Source organism: Cupressus sempervirens, chromosome 3 (genome assembly GCF_028749045.1).
Source record: "Cupressus sempervirens isolate cs-2001-9-10 chromosome 3, ASM2874904v1, whole genome shotgun sequence".
NCBI classification, from domain to species: Eukaryota; Viridiplantae; Streptophyta; class Pinopsida; order Cupressales; family Cupressaceae; genus Cupressus; species Cupressus sempervirens.
In genome coordinates, this window is record NC_143120.1 from 376,785,337 (window position 1) to 376,805,962 (window position 20,626).

At 36.5% G+C, this 20,626-nt stretch overlaps 1 protein-coding gene across 2 annotated transcripts in view; it reads right to left on the reverse strand.

The window, feature by feature from the left end:
* Positions 1-20,418, reverse strand: part of LOC149566568 (uncharacterized) — a 34,266-nt gene extending 13,848 nt beyond the window's left edge. Inside the window, exons 1-2 of one of the 2 annotated variants that reach the window (XM_089819872.1) lie at positions 20,195-20,418; positions 17,935-20,080 (exon numbers count right to left, since the gene is read on the reverse strand). In XM_089819872.1, coding sequence (XP_089675998.1) covers positions 18,335-19,966 — 1,632 coding nt within the window. In that variant the 5' untranslated portion in view covers positions 19,967-20,080; positions 20,195-20,418 and the 3' untranslated portion in view covers positions 17,935-18,334. Of the gene's footprint in view, positions 1-17,934; positions 20,081-20,194 lie in introns of those variants that run through there. The other variant, XR_016362221.1, reaches the window with a different exon arrangement.
* Positions 20,419-20,626: the final 208 nt, after the last annotated feature.

A 20,626-nucleotide genomic window follows, 5' to 3' on the forward strand; every position in this document is an offset into this window, starting at 1 on the left:
CCAAAAGAAGTTGCATTTTCATCTAGTTTTTTTTCTTAGACATTGTACAGTTAATTTGCAAGCATTTGAACATCATTTGAAACCATTTCAAGGGAAATAAATCAATCTAAAACAAATGACAGCAAACTAGAGGATTCGTGACAAGTGTTTGACAATATTCCTTGAGCCATAAATCAACAAGTTAAGGGCATATTAGCAAGGGATATTACACTGATATCAAAGCTAAATCCTGCCATCCTGAGGGTTTAGCAATCACATGCAGCCACCTGGGGTTGGCTCTCACAGATTTTACACTCGTAGGCAAACTTTGTGTGACAGGGAACAAGATTTTGAAAAGCAGCCAGACACCATGGGTGATAGACAAGAGCGTAGCCCACCAAGAGACAATAGGAATGAGGATCAGGAAATAAGAGAAGTTTTAGAGCAATGGTTATAGGACAAGAATGGATGGCTCAGGCTTTGCAGGCACTCACCACCATGGTTGAACGCATGAACCCACAGGACAGACGGAATCAGGAGCAAGGGGATAATAGGAGTGCAGTGGGATCACCTAGAGTTCATAGAACTCTTTCTAGGACAGTAGATAGGCCCACACGTCCTACCTTTGTTAGAGAGGAACCAATAGAGGAAGTTGAGGATGAGACATTTGCAAATATCCTTATGGCTGCAAATGATGAATGGGAATTATTAGTTCCTCAAGTTCGGAGGAGAATGACCTTTGAACACTTTGTAAATTAGAGGAGAGAACATTATAGGTCACTCAGACAGGATAAGAGGCCTAGGGGTCAAAATAGTGAACTGAAGAGGGCTACATGCAAGCTTATTATGCCTACATTTGATGGAAGTGGTAAAATGAAAGCTCAAGCTTGGATTCATAAGCTTGACACATTCTTAGCATTGAGACCAATGATAGAGATTGAAACTATCAAATATGTCACTTTACATTTAGAGGGAGTAGCACATGATTGGTGGTACCATGGGATGGTAACACTTCAGCATAATCAGGTGACAGAGTACCAGGACTTCGTGGATAGGTTGGTCGAAAGATTTGACAAGAAAGATCCAGAGGTTTACTTCCAGGACTTAGCACAACTGAAACAAACAGGCAACTTGGAGTCTTTCATTGGGGAATTTCAGCAGTTGGCAGTCATGGTGCCAAATATTTCAGAGCGTAAATTGATAGTCCTTTTTATTGAGGGCCTATCCGAACCACTGAGAGGTTGGATAAAGGCATTTGATCCTATTTCTTTACAGAAAGCTATGCAAAAGGAAAGAAGTATGAAACATACAATTCCAACAAACAAATTTCAGTTCAAAGGGGCATCTTCTAGTAAGGATAACAAACCATTTTATAAAAAATCGGAAAGGACCGATTTTTAAAATGATTCTAAAGATAAAACTCCAGCAATTTTGACAGGGAAACATTGAATGGTTTAAGGAAGAAAAATTATGTTTCTATTATAAAAGACCTTATGACATGAACCATGATTGCCCTCTTAGACCAAAGGGAAAAGCTAATAGAGTTATGTGGGCATGCTATGAGGAATCAGAATCCGATAATTCAGATCAGCAGTCTGATACAGAGGAAATAGCTGGTGAAAAAGAGGAAGACGAGGCTGAAAACTTGTCTAAAATGGAGTCCCAGGATGGGGAAGGAGATGGGCAACTTAGGGAAGTTCGTCTCACTAGTATTAAGCAAGAAGGGTCATTCTGGATGAGAGGAGTACTTGCTGGACATCGAGTTATAACTTTGGTTGATACAGGTGCCACCCATAATTTCATTGATGCTAGGATGGTGGAGAAGTGTGGCATAAAAACAGAGGAGTTTGGAGGAATTAGAGTGAGGGTAGCTGATGGCAATGTCCTCAAATGTGATCGTAAGATCACCGGACTCCCATTGAAAGTTAGTAATTATGACTTTAAGGTAGATTTCTATGTTGTGCTTATGGGAGATACAGATATAGTCCTTAGGATGAGTTGGTTGCACGATATTGGTCAATTCACTCTTGACCTCAAGGAGATGGAGATGAGGTTTAAAGTGAATGGGAAGACACATATTCTTAAGGCAATCAAGGACAGTGATCTCAGGATGGTCTCTTTCTGGAGGATGGCTAGATTGATTCGTCATGATCAGATGGAGTGGGCAGCAGAGTGCATGTTGATGCCATCACAAGAGGGACAACAGAAGACTCAATATCCTCCTGAAGCTTAGAGTTAAGCACTCTAAGGTGTTCAGTGACATTCCACCAGGTAGACCACCAAACAGGGGTATCGAGCACATCATTGAGTTAGAGGAGGGGGCTAAGCCCATCATGATTATACCTTACAGGCATCTGAAGAGGTTGAAGGATGAAATTGAGAAAACCATAAAGGAGTTACTTGCTATGGGCCACATTAGACTGAGTAAGTCTCCTTTCACTTCTTTAGTGGTATTAGTAAAGAAGAAGGATGGGACATTGAGGATATGCATTGATTACAAGGTGCTTAATAGGAAGACAAATAAAAATAGGTACCCCACTCCTAGGATCGATGAGTTGATAGATGAGCTTCATGGAGCTTTCTTCTTCTCAAAGATAGATTTGAGATCAGATTATCACCAGATTAGAGTTAGAGAGCAGGACATCGAGAAGTCAGCCTTTAGATGTCATTGTGGCCATTTTGAGTTTGTAGTTATGCCATTTGGGCTAACTAACGCACCTGCTACTTTTCAGACAACAATGAATAGGGTTTTCCATCCTCAGTTGAGAAAATTTGTACTTGTCTTCTTCGATGATATCTTGGTGTACAGTAGATCTTGGGAGGAGCGCTTGGTTCACCTCGACACGGTGTTGGATGTATTGGGCAGAGAGTCCTTGTATGCAAAGGAGTCGAAGTGTGATTTGGGCATGACAGAGTTGTTGTACTTGGGTCACATCATTAGTGCAGAGGGTGTACACATGGATCCTAAAAAGATTCGTGCCATTGTGGAGGCCCCTTCACCTATGAACCTTACACAATTGAGGGGCTTTCTGGGATTATGTGGTTTCTACAAGAGGTTTGTGGATGGATATTCTAGGCATGCAGCACTCTTGATAGATTTGATGAGAAAGGGAGCTTTCTTGTGGACTCCTGAGGCACAGGAGTGTTTTGAGCAATTTAAGAAGTTGATGACTTCTTGTCCAGTGTTAGCATTACCAGATTTCAGCAGACCTTTTGAGGTACACTGTGATGCTTCTGGAGAGGGCATTGGAGCGGTGCTTATGCAAGAAAAGCACCCTATTGCTTATGAGAGCAGAAAATTGAGAGGGCCAGAGCGGAGCTTCAGCATATATGATAAGGAGATGTTAACCATTATGCATGCTTTGGCTAAATTCAGGCAATATTTGGTAGGCACCGACCATAATAGCCTAAAGCACTTTTTGAGGCAGCAAGATCTCAATGATAGGCAGCAAAAGTGGGTGGGCAAGTTACAATCCTATGACTTTGATATTACATATTTTAAGGGGACACAGAATGTAGTTATTGATGCTGTTGGGTGGATATTTTGCAACCAACAGTTTTGGGTAAAAATTCAGTCGCAAAATAGGATGACTAGCCACAGCGTGTGAGACAAAGTCTCTCCTACCTTAAAGGGAAGGCTCCCCCTTCTCACCGTTCCTTGGATCAACTCAAGGTAAGCAAGAAGTCGAGAGATCTTAAACAGGGTGTTACTAATATCCTTTCTTCTTAACTTTCAAGAAAAGATCCACTTACTTGTAGAATGAATAATGGGCAAGGTAAATCTCTAACTACACTTCTATCAAGAGCTGGAAACAATGATACCAATAAATCTTCACTAACTCAAAGGCTAACTAAAACATACCGGTTTGGCTCTAAGTTCAATCGTACTTCTATATGGTAAGAGTTTTACAATTAGGGCACAAAGACTCCTAAAAGTAATAACAATCTAACTATTTTGCGAATTAAGACGAAAATACAAACTACAGACAAAGCTTCTAGCTATGGATTTTCACAATTGTTCCTAGTCAAAGCTCAGGCTTCAATTATTTCTTAACTCTCTATGCTCTTTTATTGAACACAATAATAACATGAATCAAGACAATAGGCACAAATTATAGTCAAAGCTTCTAATTTGTTCTATCACAATTGCTTCCAGTCAAAGCTTCGAATCCAATTGTTTCTTTTATTCACTTTTCTCCCAAATTCGTACTACACAATCAAAGTTATGCTTGCACAAATGTGGCAGAGCTTTCTTGCATACAACAAAAGATAATTTTTACAATGAGGGGGCACTCCTTTATATAGGCCAAGAAGTTGAGAAAAAGGGGGAGGAAAAAGTGGGAGCAACTCCAAGTCTAACTACAAGAAAAAATAAAGAGTTACATGCAACTGCACGTGCAACTCACATTACATCTTTTACATATACATGTAACTCGCATTACATGTAATTACACTTTTTCATGTAATGCATCTTCTCCAACTACAAACATGAAAGAAGAAGAAAGAAGACGGAAGAGAAAAGAACAATTCTAAAAGGTCTTGTACTTGATGATGCAATCCTAGATGATAACAAGATTGAGAGTTCATGTATCTTGTACTGTTGCATTCACGTTGATAACCGTGTTGCGTCTTTTGACAACCTCTAGCTCTCTTTGATGAATTGTCCATTATCATGTGGAAACTTGATGTAATCCATCTTTTCTCGCTCAAATTATCGTGAATTCTCCTTTGTAGATCAGCACAAACTAGAGTCTTCGACAATTTGAAAACCTTCTTGACGATGTTCGGATGTACACTCAAAACAACTTTCCATCAGCACCTTTAACTCCCCTTTTTTTTTTTTTTTTGAAGTAAAGTGCTTGGCGCATAGGAATGCGTGTAAATGGAAATTGCTGATTTTCAAAAAATGACTTGGGCTTTTAAGATGTCATTGCACGAAAAATGGATTGCATGTAAATGCAACATGTAACAGAAGGTGGAGGGTGAAATGAGATGCAAGTGTGAGTGAAAGATACGCTTTACATGCATATGCGGATGAAGGCTAAGATGGAAAGCATGGAAAGATACGGAAACATGTATTTGCTCATGGAAGTGCGAATAGATATGGAGAGGAGAAAATGACATCTTTTTGACTTTACAAAAAGTGACTTTTAGTCAAAATTGGACCTTTTGGATGCAATTACATGTAGGGCATTTCGTGAAATCATGTTGTGTGAATGGAAACGAAAAATGAGATGGATGAAAATGGAAACGAAGAATGGGATTATATGCATATGCGGATGGCGAATGGGATGAAAAACATGTAATCACATTTCATTGAGTGAGAGATGAAGTGTTGTGACATGGAAATGGAAAGTGGAGTGAAGTGAAACGTGCTCAAGTTTTTGGGAAAGAACTTGCAATTTCTTCCAAATGGAGAAAAAATTGAAATGCAAACAAACAAAACATAGAAACAAACACAAAATAAACACATGCTTTTGGCAAAATACTCAAACATGTCAATAAGGAAACCACTTCAATATGCAAATTCGAATTTGGAGTTTGGGGAAATTCTAAAAGTGTGAAAATGAGAGTTTTCATCATTTTTAAAGGCAAAATGCACTTTTCATGGCATATATATGAACAAATGGGCAATTTCAAGCTAAAATATGCATGGAAATAGCAAGATTGGCACAAATTAAATAGCAAGAAAGAAAGAGTCCACTTGTATGAAGATTAAATGCCAAAAATGAAGGAGGAGCCAAAATAGCAAGTTTTGTAGACTTAAGACAAATTCTCCCTTAAATCCAGATTTTCAAACAATCTTTGGACTTTTTCCGCACTTGTATGTAATGAACATTCAATGGTCGGATTTGACATGAAAGTGCCAAATAAATGATCTCTAAAGACAATATCATGCATTTAAAACTCAAAAAAAATTCCTTTTGATCAAAGGTATGGGCTGGAAATGCATTTTTTTGAGTTTTTTGAACAAAAATATGACTTTTTTATTCAAAAATCTGGGCCGTTTTTGCAAAAACGTGACTAAAAAATGCATGTTTTAAAGTCATTTTTGACTTGTGAATGCAAAAATGACTTCCCCAAATGGATATACATGGATCAAAATGCAAAAAAGTGGCTTCAAAACACATAAAAGTGGATTAAAACTCCAATTTTTGGACAGTTTAAGCAAAAACGTGTTTCTCCAAGCAAAAATGATTTGGTGTTTTAACACCAAAATAATAATCACAATGTAATGGAATCAACAAATAAGGTCAAAACGATTTGATTCCAAGCAAAACCATGTTCCAGATTTGAAGAGTTATGGAGATTTTTGCAAAATTGTGCCCTAGCTTAGGAGTTTTGAACACATTTTTGGGTGCAATATACTGATTTTTGATGAGGGCAAAATGATCACCTCTCCAAAACGTTTTGAATGCAACTGATTTCATCCAAATCCATGGAGAAAATTAAAAGTTCTGATCAAAATAGGAGGCTTTTGGAGCAAGAACATGTTTTCTTCACATAATAGAACATTTTTATGTTCATTACATATTTTAAAACATGTAGGAAGGCAAAAGAGGACCTTTTTGAGTCCAATGCATGTTTTAAAATATGTCTTGAGATATAATCTCACTTTTTGAAGCCCATTACATATTTTAAAATGTGCAAGTCTCCAAAATCTCACTTTTTGGAGTCACTTACATATTTTATAAACATATCTCACCTTTTTCATGCACAAGCATGAAAACTCAACTTTTCATGTCATTGCATCAAAAAGGTCCACTTTTAGAAGCTTTTGATGTAATGACTTGAAAAAGGTCCTCAAAATGAATTTTTATATGCATTAGCATGAAAAGTTTCCACTTTTCATAGTTTTTTACATACATATGCATATAAAATGTCTATTTTTAGACTTTTAAGTTATGCATTTCAATTATTTTTATAAAAATGTCAACAATATGGGTCAAAAATAACATTTATGTATCATATTAATCAATATAATACATAAACATTATATTAAAGTGACATTTATATAAGTATTTGATTTAAAAATAAAAAATTTAAAAAGTAACTATATAGTTCTTTAGTCACTTTAAGTGAAAAACTAAAAAGTAACTCAACTTAAAATTATAACATAAAGTGCACTATAGTCACTTTAAGTTATAAATTTAAATGAAAAGTAACTTCAAAACATAACAAAAAGTGAATAAAATGTTACATTTTTTAAAAAGTGAATATCAAAATGAAAATATAACATCATTTTTTTAATTCATGTTGTTGCACCTAAAATGTCCACTTTTGAAGCACTAAAATGACCATATATCTTGATTGACAACTCCGATTGACCTCTAGGTTAGACCGAATCGAAGGGAAAAATGAAAAGCATGACATAAGCAAAACCAAAGGACTAAAATCAAACAAACGCAAACTCAAAAGCAAAGAACGGACTGTGAAGGCTTCAAAAATCAAGCAAAGGCTCGACAGAAAGCAAAACAAAAATGACTTGATGAAGGCTTTCAGTAAAAGGATTCATTGTATCAATTGCTACCGATTGGTTAATCGATACTAACCAATTAAATAATGAAATAAACTTAGAGAAATGCGAAACTAATTTGAAAAAGTTTCGTACTGTTACCTACATTTTGTGGTGACAAAATGCAGGACAACAGTTGGCTTTGTCTGGGGAATGTCACTTGTTTATTCTTAGAAACAAAGAGTGACATAGAATCCAGTTCTCTAAGTGTCTTTATCCACTCCATTGGGGTATAGAGTCAGGCGACCAAAAATAAAAAGAGATCTAAAGCGACTAAAGCACAGCAAATCTAATAAAACAAAAATGTGCAAGTGCACTTATTGAAAACAAAGGAAAACCTACCTAATTAAAACTAACAAAAAATGCAAATTTTAAATGAAACCATTTACAGGTTCAACAAAATAGCTACCTTTTTTTAGTAGCTTGCAGTACCTTGCATGTTCATATGCAACTTCATAGAGATGGAACATGAACAACTGGAGCAATGATGTCAAGGCCTGATGTAACACCTCCTGGAAGAGATGGAAGAATTCACCCTTTTGAGATGATTGATATGTACTGCTGCTCCAAAAAAGGTCCATGAATTGAAATTTCCCCTCCATAACTGAAAATTCTTCTTTAACATCTTCTTTGATAGTATTTTCATATTCAGGTACATGTATAATCTCTAGCTTTCTATTAGCCTCCAACTAAGCAAGATGTCGGATTGGACATCCTCTTGATCGAACAAATTCAGAAATTTTCTTGCCAACTGCAATTTTCTTGACTGGTTCATCAATCACCACTACCTTAAGATGCTCAAGAAAACCTCGCTCATGTGATTTCAGTGATGACATGATTGTACTGCCTGCCTCAACATGCTACTCACAAACTTTTGACTTGGGAAAGTCTTTACTGATTATGAGAAATTCTTTTTCAAGCTCCAGGGTAGAACATTTATGCAAAGTGTTTCCAAGTTCATGACCTTGAGACACAAACATATCATTTTCAGCTTGATTCGAACTTGCTTGCATGTCAACTTTAATGACATAACCATCTTAAACCTTGGAAGAAATTTTTTCCTTCATCTTTTCATCACGGGCATTCTGAGACTGCATACACCAGATATGAGAGTTGTCAGCTATGTCTTCTTCCTTTTCTTGGAAGAGAATAGCAAGATCACTAGCTTCAGATTCAAGATGCTTCACTGTTGTCTTTGCTAATGGAGCTTCAATTGCAAGCTTCTTAGATGATCAAGCTAACTTTTGCTGATTCCCAACAAGAGAACTTTGCAGAATAGTTGGAAGAGGTCTCCTTGGTACATCTTCATGAGGAACAAAGAACATGCCTTGAGCTATTTGTTTTTTGAGGGCAAGTATCTCATTTGCTAATCTCTGCACCGCAGGATCTATTCTTGCGCTAGAAGGTGAATTAAAAGAATAATAACTTTCTTCAAATTCACTTGCTTCGATTCTTATTTTCCTAGCAAGAATAAAATCATCTTCAATTTCAATTGCTAATGTCTGTGCAGCTGCAAGAGTAGTCGAGGCTTCTCTCCTTAATAGAAAACTAACTTCAGGAATTTGAGCATTGATAAAGAAACACTTCAAATTGGCAATTGTAGGTTGAGCAGCAACTGGAATTCTTCGTGTCAATTTGTTGAAATGAGCAACAAATTTGCGCATAGGCATGTGAGATGACTTCTTCAGCTGAGCAAGTTGAGCCAATAATGCATGGGCATCTTCAGGAAGCTTGAATCTTTCTTCAAACTTGGCTATGAGGGTAGCCCAGTTTGTGATAGTACGTGGTGGTAAATGGTAAAACCAATCAGCAGCCACACCTTGTAGAGTTTCCACGAACAACCTAACAGACACGTCCTCGTATTCAATAGCATGAACACCGCATGCAATGTAGAAAAAAGCAATATGCTCATCAGGATGTTGTTCATCATCACCAAAGAATTTGAGAAAATTCTTTCGTGAGCCATCAGGAAGATCATGTAGAAGTGGAGCTAGATTCAACGGTCCAAAAGCATTTCCCCAAGATCGTTGGGCCATTTACATGTCCTTGGTAAATGCATGAAACAATTTCAATGAATATTATTACAATGAAAAAGGATACGGGTATGCTTCAAATGAAAGCATGAGGCTCTCAAATGTTTGTCGTATCCCCAGCGGAGTCGCCAAAAAATTGTTGGGTGGATATTTTGCAATCGACAGTTTTGGGTAAAAATTCAGTCGCAAAATAGGATGACCAACCACAGCGTGTGAGACAAAGTCTCTCCTACCTTAAAGGGAAGGCTCCCCCTTCTCACCGTTCCTTGGATCAACTCAAGGTAAGCAAGAAGTCGAGAGATCTTAAACAGGGTGTTACTAATATCCTTTCTTCTTAATTTTCAAGAAAAGATCCACTTACTCGTAGAATGAATAATGGGCAAGGTAAATCTCTAACTACACTTCTATCAAGAGCTGGAAACAGTGATACCGATAAATCTTCACTAACTCAAAGGCTAGCTAAAACATACCGGTTTGGCTCTAAGTCCAATCGTACTTCTATATGGTAAAAGTTTTACAATTAGGGCACAAGGACTCCTAAAAGTAATAACAATCTAACTATTTTGCGAATTAAAATGAAAATACAAACTACAGACAAAGCTTCTAGCTATGAATTTTCACAATTGTTCCTAGTCAAAGCTCAGGCTTCAATTATTTCTTAACTCTCTATGCTCTTTTATTGAACACACAATAATAACATGAATCAAAACAATAGGCACAAATTATAGTCAAAGCTTCTAATTTGTTCTATCACAATTGCTTCCAGTCAAAGCTTCGAATCCAATTGTTTCTTTTATTCACTTTTCTCTCAAATTCGTACCACACAATCAAAGTTATGCTTGCACAAATGTGGCAGAGCTTTCTTGCATACAACAAAAGATAATTTTTACAATGAGGGGGCACTCCTTTATATAGGCAAAGAAGTTGAAAAAAAGGGAGAGGAAAAAGTGGGAGCAACTCAACTAACTTTGACCAAGTCTAACTACAAGAGAAAATAAAGGGTTACATGCAACTGCACGTGCAACTCACATTACATCTTTTACATACACATGTAACTCGCATTACATACAATTACACTTTTTCATGTAATGCATCTTCTCCAACTACAAACATGAAAGAAGAAAAAAGAAGACGGAAGAGAAAAGAACAATTCTGAAAGGCCTTGTAATTGATGATGCAATCCTAGATGATAACAAGATTGGAAGTTCCTGTATCTTGTACTGCTGCATTCACGTTGATAACCGTGCTGCGTCTTTTGACAACCTCTAGCTCTCTTTGATGAATTGTCCATTATCATGTGGAAACTTGATGTAATCCATCTTTTCTTGCTCAAATTATCATGAATTCTCCTTTGTAGATCAGCACAAACTAGAGTCTTTGACACTTTGAAAACCTTCTTGACGATGTTCGGATGTACACTCAAAACAACTTTCTATCAGCACCTTTAACTCCCCCTTTTTTCTTTTTTTTTTGAAGTAAAGTGCTTGGCGCATGGGAATGCATGTAAATGGAAATTGCTGATTTTCAATAAGTGACTTGGGCTTTCAAGATGTCATTGCACGGAAAATGGATTACATGAAAATGCAACATGTAACGGAAGGTGGAGGGTGAAATGAGATGCAAGTGTGAGTGAAAGATATGCTTTATATGCATATGCGGATGAAGGCTAAGATGGAAAGCATGGAAAGATACGAAAACATATATTTTCTCATGGAAGTGCGAATGCATATGGAGAGGAGAAAATGACATCTTTTTGACTTTACAAAAAATGACTTTTAGTCAAAATTGGACCTTTTGGATGCAATTACATGTAGAGCATTTCGTGAAATCGTGTCGTGCGAATGGAAGCGAAAAATGAGATGGATGAAAATGGAAATGGAGAATGGGATTACATGCATATGCGGATGGCGAATGGGATGAAAAACATGTAATCACATTTCATTGAGTGAGAGATGAAGTGTTGTGACATGGAAATGGAAAGTGGAGTGAAGTGAAACGTGCTCAAGTTTTTGGAAAAGAACTTGCAATTTCTTCCAAATGGAGAAAAAACCGAAATGCAAACAAACAAAACATAAAAACAAACACAAAATAAACACATGCTTTTGGCAAAATACTCAAACATGTCAATAAGGAAACCACTTCAATATGCAAATTCGAATTTGGAGTTTGGGGAAATTCTAAAAGTGTGAAAATGAGAGTTTTCATCATTTTTAAAGGCAAAATGCACTTTTCATGGCATATATATGGACAAATGGGCAATTTCAAGCTAAAATATGCATGGAAATAGCAAGATTAGCACAAATTAAATAGCAAGAAAGAAAGAGTCCACTTGTATGAAGATTAAATGCCAAAAATGAAGGAGAAAGAGCCAAAATAGCAAGTTTTGTAGACGTAAGACAAATTCTCCCTTAAATCCAGATTTTCAAACAATCTTTTGACTTTTTCCGCACTTGTATGTAATGAACATTCAATGGTCGGATTTGACATGAAAGTGCCAAATAAATGGTCTCTAAAGACAATATCATGCATTTAAAACTCAAAAAAATCTCTTTTGATCAAAGGTATGGGCTGGAAATGCATTTTTTTGAGTTTTTTGAACAAAAATATGACTTTTTTATTCAAAAATCTGGGCCGTTTTTGCAAAAACGTGACTAAAAGATGCATGTTTTAAAGTCATTTTTGACTTGTGAATGCAAAAATGACTTTCCCAAATGGATATACATGGATCAAAATGCAAAAAAGTGGCTTCAAAACACATAAAAGTGGATTAAAACTCCAATTTTTGGACATTTTAAGCAAAAACGTGTTTCTCCAAGCAAAAATGATTTGGTGTTTTAACACCAAAATAATAATCACAATGTAATGGAATCAACAAATAAGGTCAAAACAATTTGATTCCAAGCAAAAACATGTTCCAAATTTGAAGAGTTATGGAGTTTTTTGCAAAATTGTGCCCTAGCTTGGGAGTTTTGAACACATTTTTGGGTACAATATACTGATTTTTGATGAGGGCAAAATGATCACCTCTCCAAAACGTTTTGAATGCAACTGATTTCATCCAAATTCATAGAGAAAATTAAAAGTTATGATCAAAATAGGAGGTTTTTGGAGCAAGAAAATGTTTTCTTCACATAATAGAACATTTTTATGTTCATTACATATTTTAAACCATGTAGGAAGGCAAAAGAGGACCTTTTTGAGTCCAATGCATGTTTTAAAATATGTCTTGAGATATAATCTCACTTTTTGAAGCCCATTACATATTTTAAAATGTGCAAGTCTCCAAAATCTCACTTTTTGGAGTCACTTACATATTTTATAAACATATCTCACCTTTTTCATGCACAAGCATGAAAACTCAACTTTTCATGTCATTGCATCAAAAAGGTCCACTTTTAGAAGTTTTTGATGTAATGACTTGAAAAAGGTTCTAAAAATAAATTTTTATATGCATTAGCATGAAAAGTTCACTTTTCATAGTTTTTTACATGCATATGCATATAAAATGTCCATTTTTAGACTTTTAAGTTATGCATTTCACTTATTTTTATAAAAATGTCAACAATATGGGTCAAAAATAACATTTATGCATCATAGTAATCAATATAATACATAAACATTATATTAAAGTGACATTTATATAAGTATTTGATTTAAAAATCAAAAATTTAAAAAGTAACTATATAGTTCTATAGTCACTTTAAGTGAAAAATTAAAAAGTAACTCAACTTAAAATTATAACACCGCGTGGTGGTTCTGGCTGGTCCCCGGCTCCTCCCCCTGGGCAGGCTTCTGGCCAATCTCCGGCTCCTCCCCCTAGACGGGCGCACTCTGGCAAGTTTCCTCGGCTGGCCTTGGCAATTTCTCCTCCACGGCCAGACAAGAAGGATGCGGAGACTGCGACTACCCCAGATCCTGCTAATGTTGCTGACGGCTGGACTGTTCCCAGTCCGCCTCATAATCCCACTGATGCGTGGGGATTTCTTGATAAAAATGATCCTCCTCCCTCTGCTGGTACTGCCTTGGCAGCCTGAGGTTGTTAAAAGTGTTTTTTTTTTATGAATAGTTTATAGTTTCTGGCTGAGGCCATGTTGTTTATTCCGACTTCAGCCGTTTGAACTCATTCGCGGGGTGATCCTGTATCCCCCAGCCCTTTTTTTGTGAATTGTAATCTTAGTAAATTTTATTAATTGAAAAGGACTATTCATAAAAAAAAAAAAAATTTATAACATAAAGTGCACTATAGTCACTTTAAGTTATAAATTTAAATGAAAAGTAACTTCAACACATAACAAAAAATGAATAAAATGTTATATTTTTGAAAAAGTGAATGTCAAAATGAAAATATAACATCATTTTTTTAATTCATGTTGTTGCACCTAAAATGTCCACTTTTGAGGCACTAAAATGACCATATCTCTTGATTGACAACTCTGATTGACCTCTAGGTTAGATCGAATCTAAGGGGAAAACGAAAGGCATGACATAAGCAAAACCAAAGGACTAAAATCAAACAAACGCAAACTCAAAAGCAAAGAATGGACTGTGAAGGCTTCAAAAATCAACAAAAGCTTGATAGAAAGCAAAACAAAAACGACTTGACGAAGGCTTTTAGTAAAAGGATTCATTGTATCAATTGGTACCGATTGGTTAATTGATACTAACCAATTAAATAATGAAATAAACTCAGAGAAATGCGAAACTAATTTGAAAAAGTTTCATACTGTTACCTACATTTTGTGGTGACAAAATGCAGGACAACAAATGCCTTATCATGTAGGCCCCATCTGTGCTTATTGACAGACATATCGGAGGATTGGAGACACTTGATCTTTGTAGAGTATGCAAAGGATACTTGGGCAACTAGATTCATAGATGGGACTATTCAGGACAGCAGATACACCCTTGTGAATGAGCTCATCATTTACAAAGGGCGAATATTTTTGGTCCCAGGATCAATAGTGAGGAGGATGGTATTGAAATCTTTTCATGATTCACCTATGGCAAGACATCCTGGTTTCTACAAGACATACAGGAAAATTAGAGAGCGCTTCACATGGAAAGGGCTCAAAGCATAGGTACTCGAGCATGTTAGGGAGCATCCCACTTGCCAGCAAAATAAGTAGGAACATTCCTATCCAGCCGGTTTACTTCAGCCACTTCCAATTCCTAATAGGAAGTAGCAGTGTTTGTCTATGGACTTCATCACAGGACTACCTAGAGCCCAAGGCAAAGACTGCATATATGTGGTTGTGGATTGTCTTACGAAGTTTGCACGCTTCTTTCTAATCACTGCTACATAGGTGATAGAGTTGTTCTTCAAGGAGATATTCAGATTACATGGCTTACTTCGGAGCATTGTGAGTGACAGAGATAGCAAATTTAAGAGTCACTTTTGGCAAGAGCTATTCAAATTGTGTGCGACAAAGCTCACTCTAAGTACTAGCTACCACCCTCAAACAGATGGTCAGACGAAGTAGTGAACATGTGGGTGGAGGGATATCTCAGAAATTATATAGCAGGGCAATAGAAGGCATGGCTAAAGTGGATTTATCTCTATGAGTATTGCTACAATACCACTTATCACATGTCTATTTAGATGTCACCCTTTATGGCCTTGTATGAGTATGAGGCACTCAATTTTATAGATATGCTTTTGAGTGACAATAGAGTGCCCAGTGCAGGTGATTTATTATAGGAGAGTCAAGATAAGGATAACATAACGAAGACACAGAATTAACAGAAGCAGTATGCAGATTAGAAGAGGACTGAGCGAACTTTTGAGGCTAGAGATATGGTGTATCTTATGTTGCAGTCTTACCGTCAATCCACTCTCAAGAAGAGTGGTGCTGAGAAACTTAAGCCACGATACTATGGTCCATTTAGGATTATCAGGAAAGTGGGAGAGGTGGCTTATGAGTTAGATTTGCTGGTGGAGAGCAAGGTGCACAACGTTTTTCATGTGTCACACCTCAAGAAGGCATTAGGACATCATATTGTACCTTCTACAGTACTACCACCCCTGGATGATGAGGAAAACTTGTTTTGATACCGGAGGCTATCATTGATTTTAGAGAGAGGAACTTGAGGAGACGTACCATCCAAGAATATTTGGTGAAGTGGAAGGATTTGCCAGTAGAGGATGCTACTTGGGAGCGAGGAGATTTTACAACATCCAGAGTTGAGATTGCTTGAGGACAAGCAATTTCAGTGAGGGTGGATTGTGATGTCCCCTTCTAGCTAGAGACATCACTCTAGCTTGTGATTAGCCTATCAAAGACCCTCGTAGGCTAGTAGGATTGGATAGAGGGTCACCTTGGCATGGATATTAAAGTTTAAGTGACTTATTATTTAAATATTCTTATATTATTATAAAGTTATAAAATAACTTATAATAATAAAGTCACTTTTATATTAAGGTGCGAATATAAGAATTTTTTTTATCCCACATCAGGGGAAAAGTAAGGGAGCTTGCACAAGGAAAGTATAAATGAACATGAGAGGTTCTCTTTTTAGCATCGGATTACTGTTAATTGCATTGGATGAGTTCTTGTGGAGCCAAAGGTTTCTGCATATTGTCTATTTGGTCTTTGGGAATGGAAACTCTCATTGTTTGGCATAACTGAGGTGTTGAAATATCCTCCGAAGGGCTGCAAATTGAAAGGGATTTAGTGCTTAAACAGATTTGAAATTGCTGATGACATGAACAGTGCTGTGAACAGTTCCATGAACAGTGTCGCGCTACAGTACCGTGCTACAGTACTACGCTACAGTGCTCGTGCTACAGTACTTTTGTTTCGTTTCAATCGTAATTGTTCATCTCCATCATTGGGCATCACTATTCAGGTTCCTCTTGCAACTATTAGTAATTAGCATTGTCATCTTAGGCATATAATTTGCTGTTGTAAGAAAAAAAAAATCAGAATTACTTTGGTATTGCTGTGGTCATCCTTGTAAGCCAAGAGTCTTGGCATATCTACATTGTCATGTACTTGGGATTGCATTCATTTGATGGAGTTATAAGTTGCATGCCTCATGTTGTTGTAATGCTCATAATGATAAGTATTTAGTTTGCATGCTAAGTGTTTGTGAAAATGACCATTGGCTGTAGGTGCACATTTTACATGTAGAATTCTTACATATGCATTTCAAAAGACCAAAAGAAGTTGCATTTTCATCTTATTTTTTTTCTTAGACATTGTACAGTTAACTTGCAAGCATTTAAACATCATTTGAAACCATTTCAAGGAAAAAAAATCAATCTGAAACAAATGACAGCAAACTAGAGGATTCATGACAAGTGTTTGACAATATTCTTTGAGCCATAAATCAACAAGTTAAGGGCATATTAGCAAAGGATATTACATACTTAGGCAACAAAGCCAGAAATGTTTATGCCAATATGGTAGGAAATGTCACCAACAACATATGCATATATAATTCACAGTATTACTATTACATCTATCTAAGTAATTGGAAAAATACACAAGAGTGTAAAATATGTCTTTTATTAATTGTACCAAACAGAGTTACATACTCGTACCAAATGATTGTCCAGAAATTACCATCCCAATCTATTCCATATGCATACTAAATATAGTGCCCTAGTTGGTTACTAATACCAACTGACGCAACACTTGGTACAACTCCTCCTAACAACTACATAATTACTTTTATTGCGAAATTACGCACTACAATTTTCACCACACTTTTTGGTGTCTATAAAATTGTGAGGGTTAAATGTGTGAAAACTTGCCCAACAAAAGAATAAAGAACTTGGGAACTCAGAGAGTAGTCCCAGAGTTTGAAAACTATGTCATAAACATTTGCAAATGCTTGAATGCTTTACTCCTGCTTTATAAAAGAATGATTTCTTGTTATGCAGATCTTGATAGAAGAATATTTTTTACTGTGAGGATTAGGAATTGATCAAATATGTTCTGGTAAATTACAAATTTTTAAACTGTTGTAGGATATTATTTCTTCTTTGGCTATAGTAGAAAAACACAAGGATTGGTACCTGCATTCTCTTGGATACTTCTTAATATATATCAGTTCCATGTAAAACAAGATACTAAATACAGATCTATGCTAATGTGCACTTAGGCCACCTCCCTTCGCTATGATGTCAAATAGTGTAGCTAGTAAGTTGCTTACATTCTAGATTGTATTAGTGTGGGATCACATTTATCTAGTACTTCATTGTAATGACTAATAAATATCTAGATCAACTAACATACATTACATTTAAACTTCCAAAATAATCACAAGTCACAACTATCTTCCTAATGGTTCTGATGCAGCGTGCATGGTGGAATAGAAGGAATTGAGAGCTTGAATCAGCACAGAAGGCACCTTCACCCAGGCCACAATTAGTACATGATGAGACATACATGAGAGAAGATATTTGAAAAGCCTTTGCAAGTCCTTTAGAATTAATGAACATTTGAACATTTTACCTCTACTCTGAACAGGGTATGCTTAGCATCTAAAACACCAGGGAAAAGAGACAGATGATGATAATTAGTTAACCTCATTTCATTTTTCATAGCTTGAGGTACATTGGAAAAAAGTATGAAAACATGATTGCAGTCAGCATTTTTCTTGCATTCAAGCATTGACTGTGCAGTAGCTAATTCTGAGCTGTTAAATTACTGAGCTATGTCTTTGCTGGTACATGACAACCATATCTCACAGGATTCCTCAAACCTCCAATCTGAACTCCTCTTCAGTGGCACCCATATAACAAACTAGGACCTTATCACCCGGATCCTCAGATCCAATTTTTGTTGTTTTCATCACACATTTATAAAATCCCCCTTTCCATCAGTTCCTTCTGCAGATTGAATGCCTCCTTTTTAGTACTATTTCCATAGTTTTCATCATTCAGCCAGCTGTAAGTTGAGATACGAAGCCCTGAAGCATTATATGGGATCCTATCTAAAGGTTTCTTAACCTCTTGAACAGGGTTGTCTCTAACACAGTCAATGGGTATATGACCGGTCATAGCATGCTGCATTCCTTCATTACTTATCCATTTATCATACAGCTTAAAAGCTTCTTGTAAATTTCCTGCCTTGGTATACATGTCAAGAAGTGACCTGACTGTTCTATCATCCGGGACAAGGTTTATTTCTAGCATAGCATTTAATAGCTTGGTTGCTTCTCTCGTGTAATGATTTTTAGACAGTTCATTAATGAGAACATCAAGAGTATCTTTGCAAGGCAAAATCCCTTTTCTCAACATATGGTCATTCCATTTTAAAGCTTCCTGCAAGTTACATGCCTTGCAGTTCTCTAGAATCATTAGGTTATAAATGACATCATCAGGAAGAAAACCTTTTCGAACCATTAAATTCAATAAGTGGTTGGCGTCATTCATTTTGCATCTCTTGCATAGTCCACTAAACAATGCAGTGGCCAAAATAAGGTTAGGAATATATCCCAAGCCAAGCATTTCAGAGCTCAAATTAAAGACCTGTTCCATGCTCCCCACCTTTAAGTATCCAGCAATAAGCATCTCATAGGAACTGGCACTTGGGTTTTGGCCTATCTCAAGTACCTTGTGTAGAAGAATGTTTGCATCAAGGAGCAACCCTCTGTTACAAAAACTTCCAATAAGTGCATCATCTCTAACTGTATCAATTCTGAGATTTTTTTCATTCTTATCTGTACAAGATTTACACACCTCTTCTAGTTTACCTTCCTTATAATAGTCATCAATCAATTTGGGACAACAATTTAGACAACTCTCATGTGTAATCAAACCATTTTTCCACATTTGACAAAGAATCTTCATGGTTTTCTTCATCTTCCCATTTTTGCAAAATCCAAGTATTAGTGCATTACAAGTTAGTATATCAGATGCAAGACCATTTTCAATCATTTTATTACACATATTAAGTGCATCTTCGCTTTTTCCTTCTCTGCAATATCCACCAATCAAAGTACTGTAAACAGAAACGGTTGGTCTGATACCTTGCTTCACCATCTCACAGAACAATAGAAATGCATCATCCAGTTTACCTAACTTGGCATATCTAGTTATCATCGTTGAGTAGATGTTGGAATCCGGAAACGTGTCTCTTGATTTCGTTCCATTCACGGCATGCCCTACCTCCATTTTCTTTTGCTTGTAAAGCCCATTAACTTTTGTATCGTAAGTTGAGAGATTTGGCCCAGGTTTACACAGTCTATTTTTTAGTTTAACTGTACCACTATCTCCCTCCTCCTCCATCGCATTTTCCCGACTTCCTACCATTGGCAAGTCTGTGTTATTATAACTAACCACGTCATATTGCGTACTGTAATGTTCGGTTCCTTGAATTATCATCAAACCCACCTTGCAAAACCCATGGGCATTCCTCAAACTCAACAGAAAGGTGTAGAAGTGGAGGAGACCATTAGCATTCGTTTCTTTGAATACTTGCCAAGCCATAGCCTGTTTGATTTGTGTATATTTACTAGATTCAAAGAGATTGTAAGATGATTGAACCCAAGAAATATGAATCTTCAAGCCGTAGCCATTTTCAGCAAAGCATGGTTTCTGGAACTGGAAGAAGTTTGGTGCGAGCATTAATTTTTAAAAATGATATCAAAGTTCAAGCTAAAACTTATGCAGCTGCTGGTGTTCCTTACAAAATCGAAAACATCGAATATAGCACACCTGTAAATACACTAGAACACCTGCTTACCCATTCATTCCTCAGACTGTGCCTCTCCCTCCGGAGACCATTACCTGTAGTCAGTCGCATGGTGATGGAACCCATCTCCAATTTCATTTTAGCAGATGCCCATGACCCAATTTAGATGCTCTCCAACATTCTCATCTCATCTGCATAAGTCCCCCGTAAAAGTTAAAATTGATAAATAAACATGCACTAGCTATTGGAATCCTCAAAAAGGTAGGAAGTAGGAAGTTATATGATAAGGGAACTTATTTATTTCCTCTCAATAAGAGTTACAATTGATAAAGTAGCAGTTGCACGTTTTTGTGCTTGCAACAATAAGTTGATAAGTGCCTGATAATAAAATTATTTTTAAAACTAGCAGTTGCATGCTTTCGTCTTTGCAACGATAAGTCAATAAGTGTTCGATA